Raw genomic sequence first — 15424 nt, forward strand, 5'->3', positions numbered from 1 at the left:
AGATGGGGAGTCATAAAATATAACTCTAGTAGGAAAATATGCATGGTGCCCAAAAAGAACTGTTTGTACATCATATCAGAAACCTAGATTAAATTGTACCTTCTCCATGTTTTTTCCCCCATCTGGATGCAGTTGGAAGGTTTCATCCTCCATTCATCTGGGAAACCTTTTTTAAAAGGCAGGGTTAAATTTCCTTCTTTCATATTTTTTCTTAAAAAATGTGAGTAAGGCAGGGAAACGGCTGTGCCCCCTTTTGAAAGAAGAAATAAAGACAGATAAAGATGTAAAAGATACTAGTGATATACTAAATCTGTCAGTTTTCCCAGTCAAAAGAAGAAAAACATGAAGTTTTTAATGAAAATACAGAGCGTGATGCACCCTCTTGCCAAGAAAAAAATTATGTGGAGAGACCATCTTACTGAGCAAGCTGTGAACAAGTGGAAATAATGAATGGAACTTCACCCAATTGCTTTATTAGCAAGAAGAATATGATCCTAATTTTTCAAGTTGGCAAAAAAAAGAAAAGGAACAATAAAAAAACAGAAAAAGGAAAAGTAAAAAAAAAGAAAAAGGGAAAGGGAAAGAAAAAGAAAAAAGAAAAAAGGGAAAGGGAAAGAAAAAAAAAGAAAAACGAAAAAGAAAAAAAAGAAAAAGAAATAAAAGAAAAAGAAAAGAAAGAGAAAAAGAAAAAAGGAGAATGAGAAGGAGAAGGAAAAGGAAAAGGAAAAAGGAAAATGAAAAAAAGCCAAGATAAATGCACAGAACAAGCTATTCTGGAGGGAGCAGTGGAAAGTGTGACTCTTAAAACCTTAAAGGATGTTTCTGAGATTTCTACAGTGGCATACAGATATGTTAGATGGAACAGATTTCAATAAAGACTGGAGGATTTTTAGTCTAACGGAAAAAACTATTCATAAACAACTCGATGGCCTGTGTAACATAGCTTATGCATCAGCACAACTCATCATATCAGTAATTAGAGGCATACAATTGCATCTAAATCTAAAGATCAGCTGCAAGGGCAGACAATTCAATGTTCCTGCTAGTGCTAAGAAAAGCTTGATATCTAATGCTGGAACCACGGTGCAAATGAAGGGATCCAGAAGTACATATGTTCATTTCCATGGAAATGCTTTGCATTTGCATGCTGCTTCAAAGATTAGTGGCCTAAGGATTCTTCTTGAAACTGCTTATGAAACGGCAACATTTAAGTCATCTGGATGCAGCACTTCAGGGTATATCATGTGAAGTTATTCAGGGGAATGATGACTTGTAGTACCTTGTGCTCATCAGACCTCCAGATTTTCAGAGTGTTTTCTAAAAATCAGGCCCTAAGAAGTACTCAGATTGAGCATTTCAAAGTTAGGGTATAGTTCATCACCAAACTGTGAAAAACAGATTCAAATCCTACCAATGCTTTTAAAATATTATCATGTTCCCATAACCAAAGCATCTCTGTACTTCAAACAGCCCTGTTCTGTGGGGAAGGGTTATCTCATTTCCCATCTACAACTGCTTGGAAAACAAGGTGCTGGTATCGTACCTTGCCCAACACATGAGCCAGGCAAGGAAAAGGCTGAAATTCAACATACACCTCTACCCTACTTCAAGCTACAATAAAGCCCTGAGTCCCTTTATATTATGTGCCTTCTTTAATGATTTCTGAATTTCTTTATGCAGTTTTCTGAAGGTGTAATCTGATTGCGGTTTCTGTTCAAACTTTCTTGTGATAACTGCAGTGAAGCCTTGATATCATTGTTTAAATTTATCCATCTGAAAGCTTCAGCTAAATGTTATTATCCTGACAAGAGTTTTTCTAGATGGGGTTGATGAAATTAACTGGAGAGACACAAATGAAGGTTTTAATCAAGATTAATACCTGCTTTGTTCAAGGTTGACAAGGTGTATGAACATAATGATGTTGTCATCTATTAAATCTTTTGAACCTAAAAAAAAGAATGAAGGCTTCGGCCCTGCCTTTATTTTGATGAGTGTGAGAGGGGTTTCATTTGGTGGAGTAAGCAGAGTGTTTCTCATCATTTCTGCCTGGAGAGGAGATAAAAAACTTTCACAATCCCTGGATGCTCTGTAGGTATCCTGCAGAAAAAAGTGCTTTCATGTAGGGTCTGTGTTGCTGGGATAAGTTGAGTCCCTGAATGGATGCTTATTAATTGAAGATAGGTGAAAAGTCTGTGTCCTCCAACCAGGGTCCAGTGTCAAGGAAAAGCAACTGTTAAGCCAAGATCTTCAAGTACAATCTACAGGTCTCTCTAGATCATTTCCAACCCTCATAACTGATAAATAAATTCAGTGATCCCTCCCTGAGCTTGATGCTGATAATTCCCTCTTACTGGTATCTCCCGCTCGAGCAAGGTGTCCTCTTTCTTTATACATAAGATACCTGCATCTACTCTCTATACAGCATCTTGCCACCTCCCTATTGCTACATGGCATACCCAGTTGTCAGCTGAAGAGCCACGGTCACCCTGTACATAGCAGGGGATAAGGGAAATAATTTGAGGATTGAAACAAAGCAAAGAATTGGGAAGAAAAAGCTCAGACACAAAGGGAGAATCGAGAATGTTTTGGAAGGCTGTTGATTTTGCTTTCTGAACATATCCAGTTGCTGACTTGAAAATGTCAATGCAAACTCTTCCTATAGTGCAGCCTTTAAGCTCTCTGTCTTTAAGTTAAAGAACAAACATATAGCCCTGTGCTGACAAACAGCTAATGGGAGACACCTTGGTGGAGAAAAATGAAAAGGAGCAGCTGAGGTCCGAGGTGCAAGAGCTTTTATTTGGTTTGTATGTCAAGGTTTTGGTAGTGTGAGGGCTGCAGAGGTGGCTTCTGTGAGGAGGTGCCAGAAGCTGCTCCCATATGAGATGGAGCCTGTTGCAAGACAGAACTACTTTTGGCCAAAGCTGAGTCCATCAGCGATGTTGGTAGTGTCTCTTTCGTAACATATTTAAGAAAAGATAAAATAAAGCTGCACAACAGCAGCTGGAAGAGAGTAATAAGAATATGCAAAACTATGCAGACACCAAGGTCAGTGAAGAAGCTATGGCTGGAGACTTTCCTTACAGTTGACATGCTTCATCAAGTTCCGGACTCGTACAGCTTATCCCTTCTTCCTCAGATGTTTCCACCCTCTTTGTGATGTCAACCCAGCCATGGTGTAGCCATATTTTAACACAGGCATAAAAAGCCTTGGAAAGAAAATAGAGGAAGTGGAACAGGACTGACCAAGTAGCTGTCAACAAGACCATTCACTACATGCTATAAATGTTTCTGAGGGTCACAAGGAAGAACTGAGGTCTTCAATCCTTTTCTGTCTATCCCTCAGAACACGTGAATTACTGAGCAGAAACTGCATTCAGGTCACAGCAAGGCAGTGAATTGCATTTGTGGAATTTAAAAGCATATTCAGCCTCTCTGCAGAACTGCAGGCATCTGCTTTTTGTAGGTTTGCGTAGGAAGTCGGCATTGAAGTAGCTAATCCCAAATGAGTGGGGAAGCACTACATGAACATAAACACAAGTCACTGCGTGCCACTCTGTCCCAGGGTTTACAAAAAAAAAAAAAAAAGTATTAACACTATTTTTTAATCTTCAAAAAGAAATATTTTTGTCAATCCCCATCATTAATAGACACGGTTTTTCCTTTACAGCATTTTTGAGCAATGGCTGAGAAGACACAGGCCCATGATAGAAGTTTACCCAGCAGCCAACGCACCTATTGGGCACAATCGAGAAAACTACATGGTTCCCTTTATTCCTCTTTACAGAAATGGAGAATTTTTTAAACCTTCAAGAGAGCTGGGGTATGACTATGAGTACCTGCAAGAACCAGGTAATGTTACTATTTGAGTAAATGTCATATTTGTTGGTTGCCTATAACCTTGAATATGTCTGTAAAATGAGAAAATATTAAAAAATCCTTCTATTCCTGTTTTTCCCTGAATACAGTCCCAAATTGTACCTGCTGATTTTCACATTTCTGGTCTGATGTAGAGTCAACGTGATGCCATCAGAAAAATTCCAGCCAAAAATCAGTCCCTGCCATCAATGTTATCTATCCTAGCCTATTAAGAGCAGAGTCTGGTCCAAATAGTCAGCTTGTGATCAGAACTGGGGGGGGGAAAGTGCCCTGAAGTACCCAGAGTAAAATACACCAAAGGCCAACACAAAATCTGTGCAGCACTTAAAACAGTGATCCATTGACTTTGCTCTTGCCCTATGGTTATTTATATGAACATCACTTAATAATTCATAATGCTAATTTCATTAAATCAAAATGAAATTTTCACTGTTTAGTTATAGGTTTGACTTGCATTGCTGTCCAGAGGTGGTTTTATCCTGGACATCTTGGCCATCTTCAGGCACAGGGAGGACAAGAAGCCCTTGGTGCTGTAGCTCGTTCAGAACCTTAAGTAAACCAGGTCTCATGCTTATGGTGGTGGACCTCAAAGTTTCTCTTGAGTAGTACCAGTTTCCTTATTGCTTAAGGGAAGGGTTAAATTCTGTTAAAGTTAAAATGTTGCCTGGAACTGAGGATTGCTCAGATACTTTGGCTCAATCCTTTCCAAAACTGTACCATTAGAATGATGGTATGTACCATTGGAATGATCAGACATGTCTCTTAGTTCAACATGAAGTTCAACTTAGTTTGAACACTTAGTCCAAACTTAGTTCGTCTCTAAGTTGAATGCTGCCAAAAGCTACCCTGGATGTGGGATGCAGTTATACTTGCAAAACATTGGCTAGTGAGAATGTAGGTTACTGGGCACGTTTGTTTTCCTGTTTGAGGCAGAAACATGCTGTGAACACATCTTTTCTGTTATAAGGCAATTAAGAGTTGAAAGTCCAATAACTATATTGCAAAAGCATCAGGGACATTTTAGCAGTGCTAGCATTCTCACAGCTTCCTTCTTGTCTTTATCAGAACAGTATCAGTTCTCAGGGCACCCCTGCTTTTTTGACAGCTTGCATAGTAATGGGGGTGTATGCTTTCTGCATACTTGATAAACAGGCCAATGCATTTAGCTTATTCCTTCACTTCTCATGCAAAATGTAGCATGTGATTTAGTCACCCAGAAAAGCACATTTTTATGTGCAATGAAAGGAATCTGCAGCTCTCTAGTATAATTGTCTAAGGTTGTTTTAATACCATAACCCAGAGACAGAACATGTTATAAACAATTTGGCCAACCCCAGACAGAAAATAGTCTAATGAATGCTTCAAATATATTTTCAAAATTATTATTTTACTCATATTAGTAGTATTTTTGCCTTTTTGTTCATGTTGCCATAATTTAATTCCCAATCAAGACCAGCAATATTGGTACATATTTCTAATGAAAGCCATTAGTTTCCTAAACTCACATTATTCCTAGAGTTGTACCACTCAGAAGATGTGCCAAATACCATGACTTTCAGAAATACTGAGTCTGGAATAGTTACTGCAAAAGGAAGTAAATGGTAAAATATTTATCATTTAAGAGTTCCCTTCTGTTTCCTCCTGGTCTCTTCCACACAGTGCTCAGAAAATGAAATTCATATTAAATTCTGCCCATGTTTTTAGCACAGAGGTAAGGAAATTAGTTCCTTAATTTTTCTGAAAGTTCAACATGAACACTGAAATGCACCATCATTTGGAAAGCCCAGATAATCCTCAGGCATCCTTGAACCCCCTGCTAATCTCACTGAGAAGAACAGAGTTTAAGCTATTTCTTATCTGAAGGGAAGACCCAGTTACAGATGGAAGATGACTGGCACCTCAAACTGCAGATGGATTTTCTCAGTGCTCTGGTGTTTAAACCCAGACTTTTTCTTCAAGTAGGAATGCTGGATTCCTGTTCAGAGGAACAGAGGAGTAAACAGGAACTTCTTGGTAGAGGATCTAAAGCATGAAAGACTCCTGACCCTCCCTGAAAGCTTCTGAGTAGTCAGGGGAGAAGAGAAAATCTATGAGTGGCAGCCAGGAGTTACCGGACAAATAGATCTGGGTGGTCAAGAATAGGCAGCATTTCATGTTCCAACTGAGGAGGAAGAGGAAAGGCAGAGGAAGAGGACAGGACAAAGTGAGGAATGAGCACACAAGACCTGGTTCCATTTTGTTCTCAAGACCAGGCTTGTCTGCTATTAAAGAAAGCAGCTGGAGGAAAGCAGCAAGAGCAGCAGTTCTGAGTTACAGCACCAGCGACTTGGTAGAGATGAAGCAGGACTACAAAGAGCACGGTGAGGCTGACTGCAAGAAACAAAACTTGGAAAAAATCCAATGACAAAATGGCATTTTAATGCTAAATTATGTTGTTGTTGTGCGCCTGAGGAAAAGCTGATACCTGGAGCCCTGCTTCCCACTGAAAAGCAAATCAGTGTGTGACAGTATGTTATTTTAATTGAAGCTTCATTTAATTTTATGCATACGGCAGCCCTGAAGCAGAAGTGGTCACAAACAGTGTGTGTGGAAATCCATCCCTCAGGAACCAAAGACACACATCACAGTCCAGTTACTGGGGAGCTCATCTGAGCAGAAACAGGAGCAGACACCCAGTTTTCCTTGACATGAGAACCATGAGCTGTAAAACTAACACAACTGGAATGGCTTACTGAAAAAGAACATTTGTTAGCATCAGTAAAATTATTTGGAAGACTAACGGCACCACCTAGCAATAAGCCGTCAAAACATTTTTCTATGGCAAGATCTTTTCCAAGTACTTATATTTCAGGTCTTGGGCAAAGACTTTCCTATTTTCTCTTTCTTCTGGAAATAGCAACAGATAAATTTGCAGGCGCATCCTTGACTTTCCCCAGAAACTCTCCCTCTCTTCCTGGGAACAATTTGATGACCAATACCTGTGTAGCTGAGTGAAAGCAGGCAGCTACCCAAGGGTAAACCCAGTAATCTAACCATCAATTGCAGTTTTCAGAAACCTTAACTAAGGATCTTTGACAGGGCAAAGCACTGGATGAAAGCGTTTTGATTACAACATAGAGGGCCAGGTTGCCCTTGCATGTGTTGTAGGAGGAGAGCTGAGATCCAGAATCAGACTGCAGCTCATTTCTATTTCTGGTTCTTTACCAGTTTAGTTGCAAAATCACATCCCAGAGAGTAAAAAACGTGGTAGCTGGCAAATATGATACCATCACGTTCGTGCTGAGTCTCTCAGCTCAGGAGCACATGCTGTTGGCCACAGTGTGAAAGGGTGATGTTATGTGTATAAGAGCCTATGATAAAATACTGACACACACACACCAAAATGTAAATTCCAGGACAATAGAAAACAATTAAAGGTGACAGTCCTTGAAAAATGCTGGCTTGGGAAGCTGTTTACATTTCTGAGTTAAATAGAAGATGAGAAGAGAGCATTTTGTCCTGAGGTTCTCTTCAGGCAGAAATAAGGAGATGTAGATCAAGGTTAATATAAACAGAAGGAGTGAACCAAAGAAAACAGGATGCAAAAATATATCCCTCAGAAAAAGGAATATAAGCAGATATTTTGGTGGTTATATAATGATGCTTAATGGAGGAACAGGAATATGGATTTTAAAAATAGGGGGGTTTTGCTTTGTTTTTCTTATTTTCTGGGAGCTATTTAGCAGTAAGACGCACACATTGCTTCACCTTAAAATTACACTGTTGTGCATTACACTGTTGTGCTTTCTTATCCTCTCAATGAATTCCAGGAATGCACACAAACTAGACTGCCTGGCATTTTTAAATTGTATTAAAAAAAAAAATTTTGGTGCATTAAGAGTAAGAAATTCTTTGTTGCTGTTACCTAGAGTTAACACTGTCTTTGAGAAGAAAGAGTATGCCAAGAGTTGACTGCTAAAACCATAGCTGAGGTTAATCACTGCTATTTTCCTATCAGAAAGAGTAAGATAAGGAGATATTGTTGGTGTTAGTCACTAATGGTAGGGTAGATATCAAGCACAATCATGACCTGGCTTCCTCTTGCTTTGTCATGAACCTCTTGACTAAAAGGGCAGTTTTAATCGATGTTCATAGCAGCATCCAAAGAGGATTATAGTTTGACTTTAAACACTGATATAAAATGGCATTGGCTAATGTCTCCCACAAAACAGCTATGGTTCCACATGCCCACATTACTCCCTTGACACTTTTCCCAGGTTGTCATCAGCAAACACAGTTGTTGCACTCTCGGGTCTTGCACAAATAGAGATTAAAGAATTATGGTAACAATATTGAAATCCCAGTTTGCATGATTTTGGTTGGCCAGACAGTCCAGTCATAGGTTTACTGTTATGTAGAATCACAGATTAACAGATTATGGGGTGTCCTGGTGTGTTCCATCCTCTGACACCCAGGAATTGCCATGGCAACTTTCTGACAATAATGCCAAACACCTTTTGTGCAGTGCAAAGAAATAGGCGGTAGATGCCAGGAGGTGGCTTTTGGCTTTGAGCTAATTACAAAACCTGCAGGTTGAAGCTGAAAGCAAGAGAAGGGCATGTTTGTCTGATTATCAGGATATAATAAAATAGATTAATCCCTTCTGTGACATCTCATCATCTCAAAATCATGTTACGTTTTACCAGAAAGAAGTTAGCTCAGACTTCCAAATAACATTGATGGAGGAGAGAAATGGCTCAGGAAAAAAGTAAAAGATGTCACTTAGAAAACCCTCATGTCCCAGAAAAATTCGGCAAGGAAGATAACTTTGTGATCATTCTCTTTATCTTAAGCATTAAAACATTATCAAGTTCCTATTTTCTTTCATCATATACACACTTCAGTTTAGATAGCCAGATTGTTTCTCATTTAGACATATTTGCAATATAAGAGTTGAGTTTAAAAAAATGGAGTTACAAAGTCAAGAAATGCCACTATTAAAAATGTTTATATACTCGTAATTCACCATCAACCTCTACATATCTGCATTACCTTTAATTGCACACTGTTTCTCCCCAGACCCCCACCTCATTCACAACACAGCATAGGCAGCATTCTTTGAGAAAGAGAAGTCTAATCCTTTTTCCTTTTGATTTCCATTTTCTCAGTTAAGCAGCATGTAGCCTAATGTATGATTTATTGCATGTTTTTAAAATGCTATCCTGAAGATGTTTCCTCTAACACTTTTCTTCAGTGCCAATCACTATAGCAGCTGAGTCCTGAAGAAATATTAATTTACATTCACAATACAGAGGATTCAGTGAATGGTACTTTCCTCATTTGACAGATGAGAAATGAAGGACTGAAGAGATAATGTACCTCATACCCAGAGGTTTATGCAGCTCACTCAGAAACATCAAGATCCTAATTTGTTTTGTAATTCTTAGTGTTATATAGCATTTATGTGCTTAATGATGTCAGAAGTAGAAGGCTGAACATGCAGAGTCTTGCAAATATCATCTCAGAATACAAAGTTGAACTGACTGGAAATCGAGGACCAGAGAATTAGCAACCAAACATCCCCCAATGTGAAGTTGAGTTGCAGGAACAAACAAACTGTATTCAGTCTAAACTCAGCACAAATTGGAATCACATCTTATAAAGTGATTCAGAATTCAGACATCAAGTGCTAAGGATAGCTTAACCTTAGAGGTGCTGCAAACAAACAGCATCTTTCCAGAGTACAGTGCACATAACAGCATATGCTCAGAAGCACCATGATCCAAGAATTTATATGGGATTACTTGTCTGAGCACCAGTGAAAATGCAAGATGGCAGGAAGACATTTAAAGATTTTGTGGGTATATACCACACTAAATACAGTTGAGTACATATAAATCAGTTTGGGTGCATGAATACTGTTCTAGAATAAACCACCATAGGTGGTCCCAGAGAAGTTGCCCAGAGAGGTGAGGTTTTGTGTGGTTCTTTTTTTTCCCCTAATAGCTAATAATTATAGCTAATAATAGTAATTAAAACTATTAATTGAGAGATGTAGATTCCAAATCCTCCTTGGCCCAAGTGCACAGGTATCCATTTCTCCAATTCAATCCAAATTTGTGTTCAGTGAACGGATCACATTCCAACCACTATCAGGAAGTGAGAGCCCTGTTTGACAGGGTTTAGCTTTCATAACTCATTAAGACGTAGCAAGAAAAACAGAGAGACAAACACACAGATTCATACCAAGAAGCAAGAAGGCAGCTGGTTACCTAACCAGTGAGAAGCTGCCCTGGACTGACCAAAGAAGGAGGATGTCCTGTGCAGAGTGACCAGAGAATAATTGTGTGTTACCTCTCCCCACACAACTATCAAATTAAACAAGCAGGGAGCAGGTTCAAAATTAGTGAAAGGAAGCCTTTTTTTCCTCACTTGACATAAATTTAAGGGGATTTCCTTGTTGCAAGAAATTGTGATAAAAGCTGAAAGAAGAGCTAGAAAAGCTGATGGAAGGGAAAAAAAATCCCCTAATGACTATTATATACAATGACACTATCTCTGGTTCAGGAAATCCCTGAGCTGCAAGTTGTTGGAGGCTGGGTAAGTACTGTGTGAAAGGACTGTAATAGGCTTGACCCATTCTTAAACTCTTCCTGGTGCTCTGCTTCAATTATTGCTGACAACAGGATGCTGAGCTAGCAGGACCTTTGGCCGTATGGTATAAGACTTCTTGGGTTATAGTCTTTCAGTTTTGACAAAAACTATAAAGAGCACTGGGGACAGTGAACTCTGTTCCTGCCCTTTATATGAAGATTACAGAAGCAGACTATAAGGGCTGAAGAGATTTGTTAAAAAACAGTTGTGACAATTTCTGTCAATGTAGTTTCTTCTTTTGATCAGCCTCCCAGTATGACTTGTTATGCAACTTCTTTAAAATACCAGCACATTGCACCATGTAAAAGGACCTTCTTTCTTTTTTCTTCTGTTTCCTTTCCAGCACTTGATTCTTTCCAGGAGTTTTTAATACCTTACCTTGAGCAAGCCCGTCAGATCTGGGCTTGGCTGGTTGGAGCAGCCGTGATCGGAGGCATCATTACTGCTGTGCTCACAGGGCTCATCCTGGCCTGCCGGAAGAAAAGAGGAACTTTTGAAGAGATACAGCCCTTGCTCATAGAAAGTGAAGATTACAACAACGTGTCTTATCAGTCCAATTTCTAGAGGCTTCTGGTATCTCAGTGATGCTACTAAGGTGCTAATCAATCATGCAGTGTTTGATTCATGTTTGAAAATACCTTGTTGAGGTGTGCTGCATAAGCAGGAGGACCAGTCTTGCTCCTCAAGCTCCTTATGACCTTCATGATGTAGTATCTTATCAGATCCGCTCCTACAAACATTTCCCAGATTCAACATAAGTTCCCATGCCACTCAGGGAACACCATGTATCCCCTCCTCTTGATTAAATAATGCTCCTATGAAACCCAACCGGTTTGTGTGGTTCTGGCTTTAATGTATAATTCTCTCCTCTTTTATTTGCTCTGTCACAGCTGTAGGATCCAATCCACATCCAAATACACGTGTTTGGTGTTTGGATTTAGTGATAGGTGTCTGACTGTGCCATGAGGGCTACCTCTGTGTTTGAATGTAAGAGCAGAAACAACCCTTTATTTTAGTGAGCAAAATATGTGGTGTCTCTGAGCAGAGTGAATGATCCATAGACACATTTTTCTTCTAAGATAGAAATATTTTCCCTCTAGTTCCTGTAATGTTCTGTTTGTCTTTGACTGAATGCCAGCAGCCCCAGTAAGCAGGCTCACAAAACCCAATTCTCACTTGTCTCAAATGCTGCAGTTAGTCATCTTATATATCAGCTTGTATTCAGTGGAGCTGAGAGGGGTTTAGAAGATGAAATCTAGTCTCACTGTGTCCACTCCTGTTCAGTTTGACTTAACAATCATTTATATTATGGTTGACTTTTGGTTGCTTACTATGTATATGGTCCATACAAGTAACCTATACATGACAAAACAAGTTGTGGTGAGTTGACCCTGGCTGAACGCCTACCAAAGCCATTCTATCACTTCCCTCGTCAGCTGGACAGGGGAGAGAAAATATAACAGAAGACGTGTCACTTAAGGACAGGGAGATCACTTCAGCAATTACTGTCACAGGCAAAACAGACTCGACTTTGGGAGATTAATTTAATTCATTGCCAGTTGAAGTCAGAATAGGATAGCAAGGAATAATAATAATAATAAATCTTAAAAAACCTTCCCTCCACCCCTCCTTTCTTCTCAGGCTCAACTTCACTCCCAGTTTCTCTGCCTCTTCCCCATGAGTAGTTTAGGGGGACAGGATGGAGGGCAGCTCCTTACATGTTGTTCTGCTGCTCCGTCTTCCTCTCAGGAGACTCCTCACACCTTCCCCTGGTGCAGCATGGAGTGTTTCTCATGGGAGACTGTCTTCCATGAACTGGTCCAATATGAGTCCTTCCCATAGGCTGCAGTTCTTAATGAACTGCTTCAGCATGGGTCCCTTCCATGGGGTGCTCTACCATGGATCTCCATGGGCTGAAGGGGCACAGCCTGCCTCACCATGGGCTGCACCATGGCCTGAGTGTAATCTCTGTTCTGGTGTCTGGAACACCTCATCCCATTTTCTGCACTGACCTTGGTGCCTGCAGAGATGTTGCTCTCACATATTCACACTCCTATGTCTGGCTGCAGTTTCTGTCATGCAGTTTTTCCCATTCTAAACTGCACTATCCCAGAGGCACTACCACCATTGCTGATGGGCTCATCCTTGGCCGTCAGTGGGTCTGTCTTTGATCCAGCTGCATTGGCTTTGTTGGACATAGGGGAAGCTTCTGGCAGCCTCTCACGGAAGCCACCCCTGAAGCTTCCCCCACCACCACTACCAAAACCTTCACATGCAAACTCAATACACAAGATATCTATTGCATGATGAGCCTTGAACAGGAAGAATCACCCCCTTTTTTAGAGATGATGACTCCAGCTGGCTTTCACTAGTTCCAAAGCTCATCTCTATCCAAAAGCATTAATTCATAGCTGTCCCAAAATGATCTATACTGTTAGTCTGGTTCAGAGTATCGCCATCACTCTTTGGTCTTCTTTTAAAAGATTAACAGAACATGGTAATGGCCATGCCTTTGGGGGTGAGTAGAGCTGCTCTACTGATGGAGATGCTGCCATCTGAGTTTATTCCAAGTATTCAAGATAGTCTTGTGGTTGAAATGATAGGTTCAGCCTTCAGGAACTACAGATGAGAGCACCTTGAAGACTGCAAGTAGCCACAAGCAGATTCAGATGGGCTGTGAGAAGGCTGAGGGAGGGAAGGTGAGTGGGTAGGATGGGGCAACACTGCATCATTTGAAACTGGGGGAAATACGTGCTTTGACCACTGGTCTGAGTGCTCTTTCCTAGTCAACAAATGCACGGGACCTCTCAGATGAGCTATTTTCTTTCACAGCTGCCTCTAGTGAACACCCTCATGGAGCAACAAAAGGCTTTATTTTGACAAGTTTCAACTGCCTAACTGCAAGGATTCATTTCAGTTTCAGAGAGATCGCACTGGAATTTCCCCCTGAACTACAGAAATTACAGCCTTTTACAGAGCAGAAAAGACACAAATCAGTAAGGGGTTGGTATGTCTGTTGTGAAGGGTGCACCTAGAGCAGATGTTCCTATAGGAGCTGTCTTGTGATTTTTCACATCAAAGTTTTAATATCTCTCTCCTGTAGAAATCCAGCTTTGAAGGACCATGCAAAGACATTTGCAGCATCCCAGCTATCCTTAGCTATACAGTAATAGTCGCCAAAACAGGCAAACAGGAAAGTGTGAATAAAAATACCAGTGTATTCCACTAGCAATAGAAGGAAAGGTCTACACCCTCAAATCCAACTATGTACCTTCCTTAGGAGCTAAGATGTGATTAAGTGAAGCATGGGCTAAAATCACCCCCAGTTCAACAAAGCACAGGCTTTTTGCTGAATGAAGTTGTTCTCCCATATGAAAAACTCTGTTTTGAAATCCAAAAGAGCTGTCTCTTTTCCTATGGCTTCTGACTGATGATCTGAGGTACTAACAGATGAAAGCTCTGAAGTATCTTAGAAAGTATTAAACTCAAACACAGTGCATGGGATTTAAAACGTTTCTTGGTGCTGAGACATAGGCAGAAGGAAAATTGTATTATGGCAATATTTCAGGGGGTCAGTTCAGTCATTTAATTTATGTTTTACATAATCCAGAATATTTTATTGGTAGAAATAACTTTTAATAGAAGAGGAATAACACCCATATTTAAATTTTGACTTCGTAAATGTTGATTGGTTTCAAAGTTGGATAAACACAAAGATTTTCATGCAGTCTGTTTGGAGGTCTCCACTCATTTTACAACTGGTAGCTGTTTGTTTAGTTCCTCTAGACTACTTCAACTAATTAGAATGGGAGGAAGAAGCCTCTTATAGGCATGGAGTGAAAAACACCCTTTGGTGCTCACTGATTCTTCTGAAAACCTTGCTTGATGTACTCATGGTTTGGCTAAAACATTTAAAATTATGGTATAATTCTTATTCTGCAAAATTCTTCTGAGCTAGTATGAAAAATGTAATGAAGAACTTTGAAAGGCAAATCTTTAGGAACAGAGAAGGGTGGGATTAAAATGGAACGTGCTTTTTATTCCTTAACTGTTCACAGAATCTTAAATTGCAAGATTGCCCAGGAATCTTGGACACCCTGCTCCTACTCAGCTATACTAGACAGATGGAGAGCTGGGAGTACACCAACGGTGGCAGCTGCAGTGGAACTGAGATTTAAAGACCTATTCAATCTATGGAGGGAGAGTAGAAATCCCACAAGCTCTGAGGGGTTTTTCAGGCAGAGACGTGTCTCGTGCAGGAGTCTGGAGCTGGTAATTTCTGAAGTCCCCTGTACTGGAGTTAGAATGTGACAGGAATATGTTGGAGTTTTTCACCTTAAAGCCCAAATGTCCAGATTTGAGGCAGCCTGAATGGCTGCAGCAGTAGGAAACAGACTGCGGCAGAGCTACGATCCCTTGTTGTGTGGATGCTCTGGCAGGAAGACAACTACTCTGCTTCATTGGAAGTTTCTTGAAAAAAAATGCCTTTCTCTAAATATTTCAGTGTCAAAAAATCAGAATCATAGAATACCAGGTTGGAAGCACCTCAAGGATCATTTGGTCCAACCTTTCTTGGCAAAGCGTGACCCAGACTAGACATCCCAGCACCCTGTCCAGATGAATCTTAAAAGAATGTTGGGGAATCCACCACTTCCCTGGGGAGATTATTGTAATGGCTGAGTGACCTCATTAGGAAAAATTTTCCTCATGTGTCCAACCAGAAACTCCTCAGAACTAACTTGTGCCCATTACCCTCATATTTGCCATGTGACTCCTTGTAAAAAGGGAATCTCTGTCTTCTTTGTAGACAACCTTTAACTACTGGAACAGGGTCATAAGGTCACTCCTGAGCCTTCTTTTCTCCAGGCTAAACAGTCCCAGGTCTCTCAGGTTTTCCTCACATGGCTTCCCAGTC

General features: G+C 40.2%; 1 protein-coding gene across 1 annotated transcript in view; it reads left to right on the forward strand.

Annotated features, from left to right (window-relative positions):
* The window catches only part of TYR (tyrosinase), a 49505-nt gene extending 38212 nt beyond the window's left edge, over positions 1 to 11293 (forward strand). The window contains exons 4-5 of the mRNA XM_061343460.1: positions 3668 to 3849; positions 10853 to 11293. Coding sequence (XP_061199444.1) covers positions 3668 to 3849; positions 10853 to 11073 — 403 coding nt within the window. The 3' untranslated portion in view covers positions 11074 to 11293. The remainder of the gene's footprint in view (positions 1 to 3667; positions 3850 to 10852) is intronic.
* The last annotated feature ends 4131 nt before the right edge of the window (positions 11294 to 15424 follow it).

Source organism: Neopsephotus bourkii, unplaced genomic scaffold, assembly GCF_033783945.1.
Source record: "Neopsephotus bourkii isolate Nb327-2 ecotype Australia unplaced genomic scaffold, CSIRO-AGI_Nbou_v1 NB_1825, whole genome shotgun sequence".
Lineage (NCBI taxonomy): Eukaryota > Metazoa > Chordata > Aves > Psittaciformes > Psittacidae > Neopsephotus > Neopsephotus bourkii.